This window comes from Carlito syrichta, unplaced genomic scaffold (assembly GCF_000164805.1).
Source record: "Carlito syrichta isolate Samal-C Ts95f unplaced genomic scaffold, Tarsius_syrichta-2.0.1 Scaffold155124, whole genome shotgun sequence".
Taxonomy (NCBI): domain Eukaryota; kingdom Metazoa; phylum Chordata; class Mammalia; order Primates; family Tarsiidae; genus Carlito; species Carlito syrichta.
In genome coordinates, this window is record NW_007099220.1 from 7,462 (window position 1) to 27,407 (window position 19,946).

At 40.6% G+C, this 19,946-nt stretch overlaps 1 protein-coding gene and 1 pseudogene across 1 annotated transcript; both read left to right on the top strand.

Moving 5' to 3' along the window:
- The first annotated feature begins 268 nt into the window (after window positions 1-268).
- ZNF200 (zinc finger protein 200) lies at window positions 269-12,946 on the top strand. Its single transcript, XM_008050982.2, has 5 exons — window positions 269-354; window positions 1,111-1,429; window positions 2,022-2,113; window positions 2,394-2,520; window positions 11,128-12,946. The coding sequence occupies exons 2-5, from the start codon at window positions 1,183-1,185 to the stop codon at window positions 11,844-11,846; spliced, it is 1,185 nt and encodes a 394-aa protein (XP_008049173.1). The 5' UTR covers window positions 269-354; window positions 1,111-1,182; the 3' UTR covers window positions 11,847-12,946.
- Window positions 12,947-18,043: 5,097 nt separating this feature from the next.
- Window positions 18,044-19,016, top strand: LOC103252355 (annotated as a pseudogene).
- Window positions 19,017-19,946: the final 930 nt, after the last annotated feature.

A 19,946-nucleotide genomic window follows, 5' to 3' on the forward strand; every position in this document is an offset into this window, starting at 1 on the left:
TGCCGGTCTAGCCACCCTCCACACCTGGGATCTTCGCCGGCCGGCCTCCAGCCTCGCCTTGTCAAGCGCAGAACACTCGCTCCGAGCGGGGAGACCAGGCTTCCGCGCCGGAAACAAGGCACCGGCTGTGACGTCACAGTCTCAGAAGCGCTCGGCCTCCCAGAAGACACCGCGTCCCTGCTGTCCTCCCCAACTAGCGGCGGCGCGTCCAGATAGTCGCTGGCGTCCTCTGAGGACACTCCAGAGAGCGAGGGGACGGTTCGACCTCTCGCGCCTAGTTTTCTGATCTCTTCCGGAGCCTGGGTGACCGAGCCGTCCCCAGAGACCGCTCGGGGGTGTCAGAGGCCCTGAGAGGTGAGGAACTTCACGAGGGCGGGAACCACGCCGAGGCGGCCTGTGGGAAGCGGAGCGTGGTCCGTTGCTGGGAGAGCGAGACTGGGCAGGGAGCCTGGTGCGTGCTCCCCTGGCAGGGCCGCCGGTTGGGCTTCCCTTGGCAGAGCAGACCCAGCCCAGTGGGCCCTAGTGGGATGTCTCCTGCCGCTCTCATCAGGGCATTGACGGCGCAGAGGAAGGAGCTAGCAGGCTACGTAGGGGCGCCTCGTGCGGCGTTACGTTTGCATTTGAGGAGTCATCAACTGTCTCCCTTTCCCCGAAGGGCACTAGAGGGAGCTTTGCTCCAAGGGGCGCAGTGTGGCTAGATTAGTGTCCAACCTGCTTCTGAGCAGATGTTTCGACATTGGACCCAGATTTCCTGCCTGCTAGCTCATTGCATGTTCTAAAAACTTAAATTAAACTGCTCTGCCTGGTGCATTTTGCACTTCGTATTTCCCAGGAGGCTGGCCCTTGGCCTTCTACCGGCCGCCTTTGCTCCTTATCGTTTGGTCCTTGAGGTCTGGACAGTGTGGTTTTTCATTCTCAGGGTGTTCCTTTCAGACCTTTGTAAGTGTATTTATTCTGTTCGGTTGCTTTCCATTTCGGTTATGATCTCCCTCCCCTAGCTGTGTTTCCTTTCTGATTTGTTCTCATGTATAGCCTTACTACCCAAGCAACATGTTGGAGTACAGTCATACCCTTCCAGGTCTGTGTGATCCCTGATTTCTCTATCTACAGCTGGGCTATCTAGCAGATTTCCATCGGTAAGAGGCCCCCAGAAACGAGTGTGGTTTGTGGTTACAAGGCACGATGGCTGCAAAAGTGGTTCCCATTACCCCAAAGCCAAAACAATCCTTTATATTGAGAGTGCCACAAGACTCCAAGTTGGGCCAAGATCTACTTCGAGATGCCACCGGTGGGCCCAAGACCATCCATCAGCTGGTGCTGGAGCACTTCCTCACCTTCTTTCCCAAGCCAAGCTTGGTCCAGCCCAATCAGAAAGTCAAGGAGACCTTGGTTATTATGAAAGATGTGAGCTCAAGCCTTCAAAACAGAGGTGAGAAGCACGTGCTTGTTTCACTAGAGGAGGAAGGGGTGGTCCTGGGGGCTGAGATAGGCTGCCATGTTACTAGTAAATTCAAGTTAGAATGGAGTGTGTTGAAAAAGGAGTCAGTTGAAATATGTTGATGTACTTCTTAAGCTAGAACTAGAGTGATATGTTGCGTATGTGTAAAGGCACAGAATAAACAGTGCATATTTCTGTAGTGCCAGTTTTATCCAAACATTCTGGGGGAAATACCTTTTTGGGATAAAGAAATCTGATGAATTATCAAATTGACATTAGTTTATGGGGAATTTTAGAAACATACTTGCTCTGGACATTTTCACATTTGCTTTCCCCTAAGCTCCACTTTAGTAGCACTCTGTAGAAAATTTTAAAAGGTGCTTAGGGGAGTCCTTTTCATAATGAGGAAAACCCATGTAGATTCAAGACCCTGGAGTTTATGGTTTGAACTGTCAAGGCTCATGGGAGCAGAAAGGGCCATGAGTTGCCTGCCAAAGGAGCGAAGACAGCCTGCCCTCAAGTGGGTAGTCTCTGTATTAGAGTCACTGAGTTTTTCACTAACAACAGCTTCCTCTGTCTCCAGTGAATCCTCGTCCCTTAGTGAAACTTCTGCCCAGAGAAGGAGTCCAGGAGAAACAGGAGACGGTGTCTCTGCGTTTGAAAGCTGGCCCTGAGGTGGGTTTGTTTTCCTATTCGTTCTTCAAGTGCATCACCTTCCCTGCTTGGCCAACCCACGTATAAAAACACATTCTTAGGAGTTGGCCTCCTTGGGTGTTTTTCTTCTGTTTTTTCTCTGGCTCCTCTTGGCTGTCTGTTCTGTCTGTGCTGAGTTTGTGTGGGATTTATAGATCCCTTTTACCATCCTTTCCCTTGACCTTTTTGGTGTTAGCCTTTCTTACCAGCAGGGGCTGTCAAGGAACCTCAGTTAGACAAAAGAGGTCTCTTGATCTTTCAGGAGATGATGGTCTTTGAGGATTTGAATGTATTTCACTCCCAAGAAGAATGTGTGAGTCTGGATCCTGCTCAACAACCCACCTCAGAGAAGAAGGATGACAGTGATGTTGGGGAGATGATGTTACTGGGTAAGAAGTCAAATCCTTTGTGTGTTCAGGTTGTAGGAAAAACATGTTCTTCATCTCTTGAGCTTTTCAGGCACTATTTACACCTGCTAAGCACATATGCACACAGATTTTATTTCATTTTTGGTTTTTTTGGTTGGTTGTTTTTTCGTTTGTTAGTTTGTTTTGAGTTGGAGTCTCACTCTGCTGCCCAGACTGGAGTGCACTGGCACGCTCCCGGCCACTGCAGCCTTGACCTGCTGGGCTCCGGTGATCTTTCTGCCTCTGCCTTCCAAATAGCTGGAACTACAGGCGCATGCTACCATGCCCGGCTAATTTTTTATTTATTGTAGAGATGAGGTCTCGCCAAGTTGCCTAGGCGGGTCTCTAACCCATGGGCTCAGGCAATCCACTCACCTCAGCCTCCCAAAGCGCGGGATTACAGGCTGAGCCACCGAGCCCGGTCATTTTTGTTTTATCCCACATGGCATAACTTAGCCATAGAACTCCAGCTATGGTTGGCCATTTCCCCTGTATCTTGGGGGCAGCAAGGAGAGAGGTAAGCAAGACCTGCAAGCATAGAAAACGTGGGTGGACTTCTGGATCCATTTTATGGATCCTATTCTCACAACAGGTATATTTGGAATTAGAGTTTTAAGTCTCCACTCCTTTTTTTTGATGTTCAGTAGATGTGAAGCCTACTAGTATAAGTGAAAATATTTCCCACTACTGAGGAAAATAATGCCTAATACTTAGTGAGCACTTGTGTGCCATCATATGCTAGGTTCAAGTACTTTCCATGCGTTTATTATCTCATATACTTTTCACAATAGTACTGGAGGGTATGGAAATTACTACTACTTCACAAGTGACAGAACTGAGGCAGAGAAGGGTGAAGAAATTTACTGAAGGCTACACAGCTGTAAGCAGGAATTTGGACCCAGGGAATCTAACATCAGAATTTCCAGTCATGGCCCAGAGCTGTATTGCCTCCTAGATGCGTTTCTCATCATTTAGTCAGTGAATTCTCTATATGGTTGGTGAATGGAACCTTCTTTGTACTCATTTGCCAATAATGGTTGACAAAGGTCCCTAGTGCTATAAATGAACTGATCTGGTAGCAGTCTCTCTATAATCTGCTTAGAGATGCTTCACCCTTTGTCTAGAAATGTGTTGCGACCCTAGAGGCAGATTCCCTCACAATTGTCTATGCTGAGTGCCTGATACTTTTTACTTTGCCTTCAGGACTGTTTGCTTCTGAGGCTGAAGTTGAGCAAGAAGTAGGTTTTAGGAATTGCCTGAGGTGACAGAAATACATTATGACTGTTGAACTCTTAGCTGTGTTATATAGTATGGTCAGGGTAGTGGTATATAATGAGCCTAGTTAGTTTTTCATAGGTTGTTCTGTGTAATGTCTTCTTTATTTTAGAGAAATGTATTAAAAGAGTAGATTTATTTTGCTTAGTTTTTTCTGAGTCTTGGGCAAAACTCCCATTTATTTTGGATAACTGGTTGGTGAGTATGTTGCCAACTCCAGGAACACTTTGGCCATTTACTTTGGGGCCCTAACACCCAATCCTCACCCTCAATCCCCACTTCCTTCACCCATACCCTAAAGCTGATGACTTAAGCTTAGGGTCATTTAACAACATTTCATAAATGCTGTTTGTTTTTTCCTCAGGCAAGGTTGGGTTCTAGAATTGATATTCAGGTTACAAAGATAAATAATGCTCTTTTCATACCTTTCATGACCATCAGATTTCCATGACAAGTCGTTCATATAAGAAGATAAGCACTGTGAAATTTTTTATAGGCATAAATTGTTATCACAAAGTTAAGACAGGAACTGGACCCAGGAGCTGAGTTTGGAAGAATATGCATTTGATTTTTTTTTTTTTTTGAGTCAGAGTCTCATTCTGTTGCCCAGGCTGGAGTGCAGTGGCATTCTCACAACCACTGCAGCCTCTACCTGCTGAACTCAGGCAATCTTTCCTCCTCAGCCTTCCAAGTAAGTGGAACTACAGGCACAAGCCACCACACTCGGCTTATTTTTTGATTTATTGCAGAGACGAGGTCTCACCAAGCTGCTCAGGCTGATCTCAAACCCCTGAGTTTAGGCAATCCTCTTACCCTAGCCTTCCAAAGTAGTGTGATTACAGGATTGAGCCACTACACCCGGCCATTTGATGAGAGTGAATCCATGATAGGAAATAAAATGAGATTATTCTCTGGATATTTGGAAATTGGGGATTGGAACCAAAATGTAACAATATGGGTAGTTGGGCATTATCAGCTTATAGGTAATAGTTGAAATAGTAAAATTTATTCAGTTTTTTGCAAAGGAAAAAGTATAAAGGATTAAATATCATGGGGATAGGAGTCTAAGGAGAGTTCTTAAAATAAGAGAACAGAGAATGTGTCTCTCAATCCAAGTAAGTAAAAATGTAGAACACTTAAACAGATTCTCAGTAAAGCTTATATCTGTGGTCTGCTGTGATAAGAGATTATATCTTTTTTAAGGTTGATAAAAATTGACTAACTATTATGCAACAATGACTCAGATTCCCAAGAAAGAAATACAGTGCAATACACGTAGAAATTAATACTGAAAAAAAATTAATACTGAAATCAGAAAATGAAATGAAAATTCCTTCTTAGTCCATTTTGCATTGCTATAAAGGAATACTTGAGACTGGGTAATTTATAAAGAAAAGAGGTTCATTTGGCTCATAGTTCTGCAGGCTGTATAAGAAGCGTGGCACTAGTGGCTGATGGTGAGGGCTTTAGGAAGCTTCACTGAAAGAAAACAGGCATCACATAGTGAGAGAGGAAAGGAGAGAAAGGGGAAAGAAGCCAGATTTTTTTTTTTTGAGTCAGAGTCTCACTCTGTCACTCAGGCTGGAGTGCAGTGGCACACTCAGGGCCACCCTAGCGTCAGCCTGTTGGGCTCAGACGATCCTTTCACCTCAGCCTTCCAAGTAGCCAGAACTACAGATGCACTACCACTCCTGGCTAATTTTTTGATATATTGTAAGATGAGGTCTCACCATGTTGCCCAGGCTGGCCTTGAACCTCTGGACTCAGGCAATCCTCTTGCCTTAGCCTCCCAAAGTGCTGGGATTACAGGCTTGAGCCACTGCGCCCAGCCTGCAGTGTTGTTAATTGATTTATGTAGTTGGTAAAAAATGGGAGGTTAGTCATTATTTTGTTGCAACATGATGTATACTTGAATTTTGATATTTCAGGGGTTTAATACTTCAATGTTAAAAATAATTTACCATAATTATGGAAAACAAAATATATGCTGATGAGATTTTTGAGGTTGAAGGTGAATCCAGTGAACTTATTAGTGATAGTGAGACAGATAGTGATGTAATGATACAATGTAAATGAAGAAATATAATGCAGATAATCTATGACAGTTAATCTAGTATTGGTGAAAATAAATCAGACATTGAGTGAACAAAATGTGATCCAAAAAGAAACTTAGAAATGTTTATTAGTAAACCAGGTATAAAACTATTTCCAAATAATCCTCAAAATATAAGTGAAGTTGTCAGACTATTTATTAGAGATGATTTTATAGAAATGATCGCAACTGAAACTAACAGATATTATCATCGGATGCACTGCAGATATAAATGTCCACAGAAATCAAAAAAGTAGAGCAATACTCCAGTGTCCAAGATGAAAAAAATTTCTAGCGCTAAATATTTTGATGGAACAAGTGAAGAAAACCACGATACATGATTATTGGTCAACACATCCGTCAATTTGTGACACATTTCTTTTTAAAAATAATGACATGAAGTAAATTCCTATAAATTTTGCAGTTTTTGCAATACAGAAATGCAGACAAGTCCAAGGTTTTAAATAAGTTTAGCACTCTGTACAAACCTGAACAAGAACTTTTCTTGGATGAATCCACGATACTTCATTGTGGAAGACTGTCTTTTCAGGTTTATAATCCAAATAAGAAAACAACAAAGTATGGAATGCTAGTCAGAGGGGTGCCTGAGGCAAATGCTTGAATATGTCTGCAACCTTCAGCTGTGTTGTGAAAAAAGTGACAGTTTCGAAAAGACCATTTCACTTGTGCTTGATGACAGAAGTTTGTGGCAACCAGTTTAAGATTTTTTAAATTTATACTCACTTTTTAGTATTACGAAAGTGAAAAAATTGCTGGTTGTGAATGTGATAAAAGATCATTTCTCCCCTAGTTGATTTATGAATTCAATGTACTTTTAATGTAATAATGCCAGTATGATTTCCCCCTCGGAACTAGACAGTCTGGTCTCAAAAACAAAAATCCAGAAATATCCTGAAGCATACATGGGAATTTAGTATGTGACAAAGTTGGCATCTTAATTCAGCAAGATAAAGATGTACAATCTGATAAAAGATGTCCAATTACCCTTAAACTTGTGAAAAGATGCCCAACCCTACTCATAATTAGAAATGCAGATTTTGCCTCTACTAACTTAACTTTTTTTAATCTGTCAGATTTATATAGATCAGAAATTTAAAACATGAATGGTGAGGTTGTTGGGAAACAGGTATATTGCTGATGTCCCTAAGTATGTGAATCTGATTAGCTACCCATATTGCAGACACATTTATCTTTTGATACAGCATTTCCACTTCCAGGAATCTGACCTACAGATATAGCAACAGCACACATTCAAAATGATGTACAAATAAGGATTAGTCATTGTGGTATTGTTTGTAAAAACATGAGGTTAGAAACAATCTAATCTATCTGTAAGGAACTTGTTGACTACGGTTTGACCATGCATCACACCATGATAATCGCTATGCACTGAGATATAGTGATTAGGAAAAGGCAAGTAGTGCAAATATGCAGTTTCATATTTTTCGTATAAGAAGAGAGAGAAAAGTATCACCTGTAGAAACAATGGAAGAATAAAAAACTAATGAAAAAACTGAGATGACTTATAAGAAAAAGTTGGTCATTGTCCTAGCTACTAACCTTAAGAACTCAATCTTTGTTTGAAAATTGCTAAGGGAGTAGATCTTAGATGTTCTCATCACAAAAAAAAAGTATGTGAGGTGATAGACATGTTAACTAGCTTGCTTTAAACATTTCACAATGTATAGGCATATCAAAACTACATTGTACATTGTAAATATATAAATCTTATACCTTTTTATGTGCTAATTATACCATAATAAGTAAAAAATTTAAAACAAAGAATAGAACGGATGAGAACAAGGATTGGAGTAATGGACTCTCAGTGAATACCTTTTCATGTTTTGATTTTTGAGCCATACAAATGTATTGGCTATTAAATTTTTTAGTTTTAAAAATTTGTACATTGAATGAATGCAAAATATATTCATTGACACTTTCAGGAAATAGAACTATGAATTTCAGTGAAATTCCTTTAAAATAGGCATTTGATTATTTGAAATTAATATAAGCTAGCATTTATAAAACACTAGTGATATTTCTCTCTCTCTCTCTTTCTCAATTAGTATGAGTCTTACTCTGTCACCCACGATGGAGTGCAGTGGCACCCTCACAGCCACCACATCCTCAGCCCACTTGGCTCAGATATTCCTTCTGCCTCAGCCTCCGAAGTAGATGGGACTACAGGCATACACCCCAAGGCTAGCAAATTTTTTAATTTATTGTGGAGATAAGGTCTCACCAATTTACCCAGGCTGATCTTGAACCCCTGGACTCAGACAGTCTTCTCACCTCTGCCTCCCAAAGTGCTGGGATTACAGGCATGAACTACCACACCTGGTGGTAATTTCTTAAAAATGAGAACAAAATGAAGAAACCCACTATTACTAGTAATATCATGAACTAGATTTTCTAAAGCAATAAGAAAAAGTTGAAAAGGAATAAATGTTGGAAAGAGAGGGAACCAAAATATTTGTACTTAGAAAATCTAAAAGGATCCATTAAAACATTGTATGTAATTGTTTAAAGTAAGTAGATATAGAATAAATATATAACAGTAGCACTCAAATACAAAATAGTGAAAGTTTTCATTCAGAATGGCTTTAAATATAGGAGTAAAAAATCTTTTACATTTACTGGCAAATGTAAATGAAAATTCTTAAATAGTGGAGAGACACAGTTCCAATGGGAAAACTAAAATCTTGTAAAGATATTGGTACCCTCCAAATTTATACTGTAAATACAGTCGCAGTAAAAAAAAAAATTAAGCTGGGCTCGGTGGCTCAGCCTGTAATCTTGCACTTTGGGAGTCTGAGGTGAGTGGATTGTCTCAGCCCGCGGGTTCGAGACCCACCTGGGCAACTTGGCGAGACCTCATCTCTACAATAAATAAAAAAAATTAGCTGGGTGTGGTAGCACACGCCTGTAGTTCCAGCTACTTTGAAGGCGGAGGCAGAAGGATTGCCGGAGCCCAGCAGGTCGAGGCTGCAGTGGCCAGGAGCAGCCACTGCACTCCAGTCTGGGCTACAAAGTGAGACTCCAACTCAAAAAAAAAAAAAAAGGGTATTTTGACTGGTTTTACCAATATCAGACATATTACAAAACAGCTAACACAATGTGGCACTAATGAAAAATAGCCAAAATGTAGTCCAACTGGGAATAAGGTTAATGTAAACATTTCAAAATAAGTGAAAATGAGACTATTGTAACTGGGGTGGGATAACTGGATCATAATTTAGAGGAAAATTAATTTCAGTCTATTATAGAATTAAACTTCAAATATATTAGTGTTATAAAAATAAGTCAAGAAGAATGGCCAGAAAACAACAAAACTTTGTCAGATCTTGAAAGATTCTTTTTTTTTTTCTTCTGGTTTTAAGTTTGGAGTTAAAGAGGAAGACTTCAGTTAAAAAGTATTTACGTTGCTGGGCATGGTGACTCATGCATGTAATCCCAGCACTTTGGGAGATAGAGGTGAGAGGATTGCTTGAGCCTGCGGGTTCGAGAGCTGCCCAGGCAACTGGGCAAGACCTTGTCTCTACAATTAAAAAAAGAAAAATTGGCCAGGAGTGGTGGTGCTCGCCTGTGGTTCTGGCTACTTGGAAGGCGGAGGTGGAAGGATTGCCAGAGCCCAGCTGGTCGAGGCAACAGTGGCTGTGAGCATGCCAATGCACTCCTGCCTGGGTGACAGTGAGATTCCAACTAAAACAAAACAAAACAAAACATCAATAACTGGGTGCTGTGGCTCATGCCTATAATCCCAGCACTTTGAGAGGCTGAGGCAGAAGGATTGCTTGAAGCTAGGCATTTGAGACCAGCCTGGGCAACATAGTAAGATCCCATCAACAAAAGAATTTTTTTAGACAGGTGTGGGGCTGAGGTGGGAGGATTGCTTGAACCCAGGAATTTGAGGCTTCAGTGAGCTGTGATCACACAACTGCACTCCAGCCTGGGTGGCAGAATGAGATCTCAATTTTAAAAATAAATAAATAAATATTTTAAATAACGCTGACAAAATTAGGAAAGTTGATACATGTTAATGGCTGTACTAAAGTTGGCACAGCTTCTTTGGAAAGCACTGTTGCAGTTGATAGCAAGAGCTGTAATAAAAATTGGCATATGCTTTGACCAGCTTTTTTATTATCCTAAGGGAGTGATTTTAAAAAATAACTTAAAAAGAAAAAAATCTGTTGGAATGAATCTGCTGAATGCCAGATTCAGCAGAGATTCACATTCCAGTTTCAGGTTCAGCCCCGTGTCACAGTGGTTGATTTGAACCCTTTCCTTTACTCTCTCAGCTGTCCAGTGTTGAGGGCTCCCTTGTCACACAAATATGTTCACAGCATGAGTTTTTTTAACTTTGTTTTCTAGTTTTTGTAATCTGTTATTTTTATACAGACTTATTTTGAAGTATAACAAATACAGAAAAAGCCTACAAATTGTAAGTGTACAACTGAAATTTTCACAAAATGTATACACTCACCTGACTACTACCCAAAAATGACTATTTCTAGCAGCCCAGGAATCCCTCTTGTGCTCCATGCCCAGGCACTATTCCCCTTCCTCCCCAAAGAGAAACACTACTGACTTCTGGTACCATAGCTTCATTTGATCAGTTGTAGTAATCTTTTTAATGACCAAATAATAATCTTTTGTGTGAATATGCTCTGTCTTCTCTAATTTTGTTCATTTGAGTTGTTTTCCGTTTTTCATTATATAAGATATTGTAATATCATTTAATACTATAGTGTTGTGATTATTTCATACAGTGAAAAACCTATAAGCAGTTTACTTTGCCCTTCAGTTACTAGAACCCTAAAGATGTTGAGTGGTGCCCTTGATGATTTATGTCCTTATCCCTAGTCCTCAGCTGCGTGCTGTTGTACACAGTATAAGGTCAATATGAACTTACTGAGTAACTGGTACCTACAGAGAAAACAAACATATGCAGTCTTTCAGTGCAATACCACTCATTTTATTTTCTAAGAAAAGTAAAAAGAGCATTGTGTGCTTGCATTATGGGGATTGAAAAGATTTACCAGTCATATATTTCACCCTCAGCAAGAATGGGAAAGTATTGATGGTGTTATCCACCAGTTCTCAGATTGACTTTTAAGGTTAGTGTGTTATGAGAAATCTGACTTGCTTTTTCCTGCCTGGTGTTGTCATATCCCTCATAAGTTATCTTTTTGTTTCCATAGTCAATGACAGTAATCCCGAGGGTGAAGATCTTCAAAAGGAACCTGTAGAGAGTAAAGATTATAGGGAAAACTCTTCAGATTGTGATGAAATAGATTGTTCCTTGGTTTCTCAGCAACCTCCAGATAGCAAGGAAGATGTAAGACTAAATATATCTATCCCACAGAAAAAGCAAGTGAGAAATCTGTTGGTTACCATTGAAAATGATAATCCCCTAGAGGACCTCTCAAAATACGTGGACATCAGTGTTATTGGACTTACTCAAAATCGGAGAACAAGGAGATGGTACACCTGTCCACAGTGTGGGAAACAGTTTAATGAAAGTTCTTACCTTATTTCCCACCAGAGGACTCACACTGGAGAAAAGCCCTATGACTGTAGTCATTGTGGGAAAAGCTTCAATCATAAAACAAATCTCAATAAACACGAGCGAATCCATACAGGAGAGAAACCCTACTCCTGTTCTCAGTGTGGGAAAAACTTCCGTCAAAATTCTCATCGGAGTCGCCATGAAGGAATTCATATAAAAGAGAAGATATTTAAGTGTCCAGAATGTGGGAAAACCTTTCCAAAGAACGAAGAATTTTTGCTTCATCTACAGAGTCATGAAGCTGAGAGGCCATATAGTTGCAAAAAATGTGGGAGAAGATTTGGTCGGCTGTCAAACTGCACTCGGCATGAGAAAACCCACTCAGCATGTAAGACCCGAAAGCAGAAATAATATTGGGAAAGGTATGATGACGTTGTCTCAGCCTGAAAAGTTTCATAAGGGATTCTGAATTCCCAAGCTGCCTGAAAAGATACAGATATATGAAAACCTCATTATAGCCAAAGTTGGATAAATACCCATCTTGGCTAAAACCTCAAATTGTTAGACAATTCATAGGGAAGGAAACATTTCCAAGGACTATACCTCAGTTAGCATCCAAGCTTTTTGGACTAAGGAGCTTTCTTTTATGAAGTTGTACGACAGTGTAGAGATCACAGATCCTTTTCCCGGCAAAGACTTTGCATATGAATCCAGAGGCTGCTTACTTGCAAAGTCTTCAATGTCTTTTGAAGGTATATTCATTTTCCCCTACATGGGAATTTATACTTGAGAAATAATGCAAATCTCCTTATCTGGAACTTTGTTCTGCAAACTACTGATTTAAGCCAACAGCTTTTAATAGCAATTCACATAGTCCTCTAAAAACACCTGTTTAAGCCCTGAATATTGAAAGGAATTGTTTACTTTGGAATATTGGAAAACTACAGCAATTGAATGTCACACACTCTCCTTTGTATGTGATTTTAACTAACAGTTTCTATAACATTTGCAGTTTGTGGTAAAATTGACTGTTTTATAGAAATCCTTTTCACACCATAATTTAAAAATACTGTTCTTACTGTATTTTGTTCAGCTGTTGATCTCTCCCGCAGCTAGTCTTATGCCTCTCCCTTGCCAAAAGAAGTATGTATTGCTCAGGCTGGGCCATCCAGCTCCAATATTAGGAAAGCTCTTCAGAATCGTGTCCCTCTGTTGAGTTCCAATCTTACGTTAGGAAAGAAATCCCAAGAGACTGGAGAGGAGGAACAAACCTAGAGCCAGAAAAAAACTGTCATGAGTTTCATGTCTAGTCAGTAACTTTACCATATGCTTAGGTGCCCTCTACATATTCATCACTACCTCACAAGGCAAAGTGTTTTATATTTAGAAATGATGTCTTTAGTGGTTAGTCCACATTGCCCCTCAAGAGACAGGCTTCCAAGTGTCCTCGCTGTAGTAGATACATTTGGTTTTTTGAGTCAGTCTCTGTCACCCAGGCTGGAGTGCAGTGGCATGCTCATGGCCACCACAGTCTCAACCTGCTGGGCTCAGGTGCTCCTTCTGCCTCAGCCTTCCAAGTAGCTAGAACCACAGGCATGCACCACCTTGCCCAGCTGATTTTTTTTATTTATTGTAGAGATTAGGTCTTGTGTTGCTCAGGCTGGTCTTGAACCCCTGAGTTCAGGCAATCCTTTCACCTCGGCCTCCCAAATTGCTGGGATTGCTGGCATCCACACCTGGCTGATAATTATTTTCTTTGGCCTTCAGATATCCAGACCCTCCTATCCTCTCTGCCTAGAAGAAAGGCCAGTGGTACCTTCACAGGATTGGTCCTGTGGTGTGATTTAGGGATGCTTGATCAGTTTTGCTTGGTTAGTTTTCCTAGGGTTATACATTGTTGTTTTTATTGGACTGGGTTAATTCTATAAACTACTTGGGAAAAATTAACTTTACAGATTTTGTTTTCCATCCAGAAACATATATTTCCATTTATTAGGTAGTAATATATTCCTGAGTAAATTTTGCTAAGTTTCTTCACTTAAGTTCTACACAATTTTGTCACTTTTTCCTGTAAATTTTTCTAGTTGGTTATGCTCTTACATAGAAAAGTTATTTTTAATTATATATTTGTGTAACTAGTCACCTCACTGTTATTTTTGGTAATTTCTCAGTTGAATTGTGTTACAATTACACCATCTACAAATAATAGTTGTGTTTCTTTCCTTCTGCCTATTGGTCTTTTTTGTTTTTTTGTTTTTTAAGCATGTAATTCTAAGGTTTGTTGTTTGAGTACAAAACATTCTGAAAGAAGAAAATTTTATGGTGCAATTCAGTCCTGAATCATAATTTTAATATGACTCTAAGACTGTACAACCCTTAAATTACAGGGGTCCTCACACATTTAAAACAGGGGGCCAGTTCACTGTCCCTCAGACATTTAGAGGGGCAGACTATAGTTTTAAAAAAAAAGGAATTTGTTCATAGTTTTTTTTTTTTAACTATAGTCCGCCCCTCCAACGGTCTGAGGGACAGTGAACTGGTCCCCTGTTTTAAAAGTTTAAGGACCTCTGCAAGGTCACAGAAAAATGTATCTTTTTAATGACTTTTTCAAGCCAACAGCACCCTATAAAACCAGAGACAAAACTGGCTTCCAACAATGTTATCCACTTATTCTTTGAAACACTGGCCAACATTCTCGATGGAACACTAGGCCCACATGCTCTGACAGAGATCCCAAGGCCAAAGTGTTGCTGGATCCCCCCGCTGTTGGCATGTGCAAAAGTCCTGCCTGTGCATGCAGAAAACAAGGCAAAGCAGCCGCTGGCCAGTGACTGGAGAGAGAGGGGTTCCTTGGGGATGAAAGCCCTGTCTCCTGCCCAAGGGTCGGGTGTTGACCAATCCTGATGCACAATCTTCAGTGCTCTTTTTTCCATGTGTGGTGAGTGATACTACCACAATCCAACCACCGGGGGAGGTGTCCGCTGGCTAAGTTCTCTGTGGGTCCAGTACCTAGTGTCCCCAGAGGGTGGGACTTGGTCCGAGAGGTACTGGAGAAGCAGGTGTCCTAGGGATGGTGAACCAGCCCCTTGGATGCTGCTGGACAAGTAAGTGCTTAATAAGGAGCCATTCAGCTAAATAAACAGCAATGAATACTCTTCCAGTATAGCAGCAGAGCAACAAGGATCCAATTCCAGTAGCAACTACACATTGAAAATACCCATCTCCTGAAGTTGCAGCACTAGGCTCATAGCCCATGGAGTTTCCTGGAAGGTGGGCAGGAGGCTGAGGTCCAGAACATCTCATAAATAGTCCTGTAGCTACACACTGTGACAGCACTAAGAATGATAGGATTCTAGAAGAGTTAACAGGTGGGACTTCCTAAGAGGGCTCTGAGGAAGTGGCGCTGAGACCACTCAGCCTAGGAGGGTGAGATGGGGAGAAAGATGTTCCAATAACAACAGGAACAGACCATCTTTAGATAAACAGGGACGGCGAATAAACAGGATGTCTGGGCTTACTAGCAATCTAAGAATTATAAATGGGAAGAAGAAGAAGTCTTAGCTGTATAAAATGAGCAGAGGATTTTTTATGTGTAAATGCCCAGCTTAGCAAAAGAAGGATGTCAGAGGTGTCCACCAACACTGACAATGTGAAAAAAAGTATGACCCCTAGACTCAGCAATCTGTTGTTTATGTACAAGGTCAAATGTCATTTTAAAACCACATTATAATACTGAAAAATTAGAAACAACCTAAATAGTTGAATAAATAGGATGAAATATGAAACTAATGAAAATTTCTATTAATCTTAGTTTGACAAATGTATCTACCTTTTTCCATTCTCTCTTGAACCTTCACCAGTTTCACCTTCAATGCCACCACTTCACAGAACTGTTTTGGTCAAAGTCACCAACAATCTCCAATACCCCTAGGTTTAACATTTCAAAATCAGTTGGTTTTAGGATGTCTTTGGCATCTGACACTGTTAATTGCTCCCTTCCTCTAACCCTTTCCTCACCCAACTTGCACTCACAACACCACTCTCTCGGCACTGACCTTACTTCATTGGCTTGGTCCTCTGTGTTGGGTTTTTCTCCTTTTCCTGAACCTGTAAATCAGTGATTCTCAACTTTGGCTGCCTTCTGGATTACCTGAAGAACTTTTTAAAATCCTGAGGCTTAGCTGGGTATGGTGGTATGTGCCTGCGGTTCCAGCTTGGAACTTGGGAGAGTGAGGTGGAAGGATCACTTGAGCCCAAGAGTTCAAGGCTTCAGTGAGCTATGATGGCAACACTGCACTCCAGCCTGAGCAACAGAGAAAGACCTTGTCCAAAAAAAAAAAAAAATTCCTGAGGCCCAGAGCATACCCTAGACCAATTAAATCAAAATCTGATGGGACCCAAAATCATATTTTTTTAAGATTCCACTAAAGAAAAAGCTATTCAATGATAACTTGTTAGAGCCTAGTAAGGAAAACTTTAGTTACTTAGGACCATTATGACAGGCAATGGACCACTGCAACCAGAGACTTGGAGGGAGAGAGGGAGATTGGCATAACTCTGAATACAGTGTTGGCATATGGGGATTTAGTCATTGAGTAGGGTAAGGGTGAGTGGATGGAAAATGACTTAAGAGGAAGCACCAGGGCTAAGGGGATTCTGGCTAAACTGACCCAACAGGATTCCTACTAAAGATAAACCAGGGTAATTAGACATCTGGGGAGTGAGGATGATATTGAGGGTGCTTACATATCAAGGGTGATGGGGGGTGGTTGTTAGTAAACTGACTTATCAGGGCTCGTTGCTAAAACTGGATTTTACATATAAGTGAACAGATGGGCCTAGGAGAAGGCCTGGAAGCCTGAATAAAGTTTGGCCAAGCAAAGAATTTTTGTCAGTTCCCTGGCAATTCCAATGGTCAGCCAAGATAAGAGCCACTATACTAAATGCTGATGTGCCCAGTCTTTAGCCCACATCTTGTCTCTTCTGTGGATGCTAGCTCTCTGCATCAGAGCTATTCAATTCAAGGAGCACATTAGAAGCACCAAGGTAGCTTCCAAAATTACTGGTGCGTGTGGCCCACTCCCAGAGCATATGATTCCATTGGTCTGGGGTGGGATAGTGAACTGCTTTTCAGTGATCTCACTGAATTTTATGGTACTAAGTACTGTCCATATAATAGACATTTATAGAATATGTCACCCAACAACAGCAGGGTACACATTGTTCCCAAGCTCACATGGAGCATTCAAGACAGGCCACATTATGAGTCACAAAACACACCTTAGCAAATTTAAAGGAATAGAAATCACTCAAAGCATGTTCTCATATCAATGGAGTTAAACTGCAAATCAATAACATAACGGAAACTCTCAAAATGTTTGGAGATTAAACAACACACTTCTAAACAACAAGTGGGTCAAAGAAGAAGGATGAAGAGAAATTTTAAAATATTTTTAACAAAATGAAAATATAACACCAAAATTTGTGGGATGCAGCAAAAGCAATACTTACAGGAAAATTAATAGCTCTGAATGCATACATTAGAAAAGGAGAAAGATCTAAAATTAATATTCTAAGCATCCACCTTAGCAAATGAGAAAATGAAGAGCAAACTAAATTCAAAATCAACAGAAAAAATAATAAAAGAGCAGAAAACAGTTAATTGAAAAAAGGAAATCAATAGAGAAAAATCAAAACAAAAACAGCAGGAAACCAATATAGAAAAATCAATGAAAACCAAAGCTATTTCTTTGAAAAGAACAATAAAATTGATAAACCTCTAGCTGGGAAAACCAACCAAAAAAAAAAAAGAGAGTGAGAGAGAGAAATGATCCAATTACTACTGTCAGAAGCTGATCTTGGAGGTCAGGTATGGTGACTCATAGCTTTAAGGCTAGGAGTTTGGGACAACAAGGAAGCATAGGAAGATTCCATCTCTACCAAAACAAAACAAAACATTTTAGCTGGGCATGGTGGCCTGTACCTGTAGTCCCAGTTCTTCAGGAGGCTGGGGCCGGAGAATTGCTTGAACCCAGAAGCTCACCTCACTCCAGCCTGAGCAACAGAATGAAATCCATATCTTGGAGTTCTTTCCACATCAAAATGTATAAATCTATTGAATTATTTTGACTGTATTGGATTCTATTATAAGGAATGAAAGGACATAAGATGGAGTCAAGATACACAATGAGCAGCAATTTTAACACTGCCTAGTCATGTTTTTCTAGCGGTTCACTTTAATTTACCCTCTAATCACTAGCCAAGGACAGAACCTGTTTCTCAGAGGTAGCTATTGATAATTGTCTTACAACCTCCTCCCCAGCTTGTTTTGTAGTAATTAGCTTTTTTATTCCAAGTATTTGCATAAGAAACAAGCTAATCTTATCAGCCCTTCATGACCTTCATGATGCAGACAATATCAACATGACAGTAGTCATGTGACTAACACACCCATCTACCTGCTGTTCATCACCTGATATCAGTATCTGTGCTTACCTGCCCTTCCTGATGACATGGCACAGGCCTCCATTCAATCACCTTAACTACCTGCCCCCATCAAGGGGAAGTTTAAAAGCATCCAACCTTGAAATGGGAGGGGGAGATGCAAGATGGTGGCAGCTGCAAACTCTAGCTTTAGTTTTCTGCTGTTCAACTGCCTGACCTGGGCAGGTAAGTCCCCTCCTGGTTTACATCTGGATGTAGTCAAAGGAGATAAACTAATTGAGAAACTGATTATTGGTGAGAAGAAGTATTCTTATTTGGGAGAAACCCTGATTTGTATGACTTTATCATTGACCATCAGTCTTGCTCTCAGGTCCATGCTGCACTTGTCTATCACAAGCATCTGAAAAGAGTTTTCCTGATAGATCTCAATGTTACACATGGTACCTTTTTGGGTCCCATTCGGTTGGAACCTCACAAACCTCAGCAAATTCCCATCTATTCCACCATCTCATTTGGTGCATCCACAAGGGTGTATACTCTGTGTGAGACGCTTCAGACAGCAAGGGCTTACTGGGACTTCCAGAGGAAGACACTGAACTTGATAACAGAGTTCAATACTGCTCTAACAAGCGGATTTCTACCCTCACCATTGAGGAGGGAAATCTGGACACTCAAAGACCAAAGAAAAAGAAGAACTCACAGGTGATATTCAATGAAGATGATGAGATCATCAGTCCAGAGGATGTAAATCCCTCAGTCGATCACTTCAGAAACACGGTGCAAACTGCAATGGTCCAAGTCAAGAAGAAGCAAGTAGAGGGTGCTGGCTCCCTGGACCTGGAGGAATCAGGGAGCAGGCACATGGAGAATTTTGCCTTCGGTGGAAGACTCTACAGGGGCCTGCCTACCACACACAGTGAAGCAGGCTCCCAACCACATGGCATCTACAGGACAACATTCATTGGTGGCTTCTCTATGCCATATCCAAACCTTACCCCTGATGTGGACTTAACCATCAGCAGTGGATGCACCAAACCCTGCCATCCATAATCCTGAAGCTGTAAATGAACCCAAGAAGAAGAAATATGCAAAAGAGGCTTGGCTGGGCAAAAACCCACACCTTCCTTACTTATTTGATATTTTTGGTCATGGAGAAGGGTGGGATTGGATGGGAATGAGGTGGAAGGGTGATGGGGGAGTTAATGAACTAGGGAGAAAAACTTTCCATGTGTGAAGTATCATCTTCAGACTGTCTCCTGGGGTCCTTACCATGAAATATTAAAACTAGGGACAGGGTTGAAATATCCCACAAAGACCTATTTTCAGAACACTTTCAGTGTAGAGAAAGGTTTGATATATCCTTTTAAATAGACTATCCTGCGTCTTTCAAGAACTTCCACTACATCCTTGCTTTTTCCCTTTTTCTAGGATCATTTTTATGTAAAGTCACATATCCCAGATCCTCAGGTCGAATTCAGAGCTGTGGAAGTTACTGTAGTGTCACCAGTCTTAGGGGTCCAGCAGCCTAATTTGTTTTTACTATCTCAGGTAGCAAAAGTGTTGCCTTGGATCCCAGGTTGATCAAAAAGAAGGCCTAGAATTCTGCAGTTATGCTAAATTCAAAAATGTTTTCTTGAGTCAGTGGTTTTGAGGTCCAATAGATAGACTTTTTTCTTTTGTCCTTTCTGTTAGAATGAGAACATTTTGATTTTCTTTCATCTGTGATGAGTGCCATAGAGACAGGTTTATAATTTTTAACTCAAATATTTTTTGAACTTTACCTGTTTTGTTTTGTTTTTGTCAAACCTGAGCACTCCACTTGCCGAAGTTTCTCATTTAATTTCAGAGTATTGTCCTCTAATACATTGCTTTTTATAGTGTATTTTGAAGGCATTTTTAAAAAGGATATGACCAGTTATGGAAATTCAGATTAAAAATGAAAAGGTTTTCATTACAAGTAACTCTTGATGTCTCAAAAAGGAATTTTTTCCCCCCCTGGGATCAGTCTGATCAGGACTGAGTCCAAATTTTATTCAGACTCCTTCCAACTTATATACCATTTTCTAT

What these genes read in the sequence shown, in the direction of transcription:
- ZNF200 (XM_008050982.2), top strand. Translation starts at nt 1,183, where the DNA reads ATGGCTGCAAAAGTGGTTCCCATTACCCCAAAGCCAAAACAATCCTTT. An exon ending in CTCAAGCCTTCAAAACAGAG is followed by an intron (nt 1,430 to 2,021) that starts GTGAGAAGCACG and finishes CTCTGTCTCCAG; the next exon opens with TGAATCCTCGTCCCTTAGTG. An exon ending in TGGGGAGATGATGTTACTGG is followed by an intron (nt 2,521 to 11,127) that starts GTAAGAAGTCAA and finishes TTGTTTCCATAG; the next exon opens with TCAATGACAGTAATCCCGAG.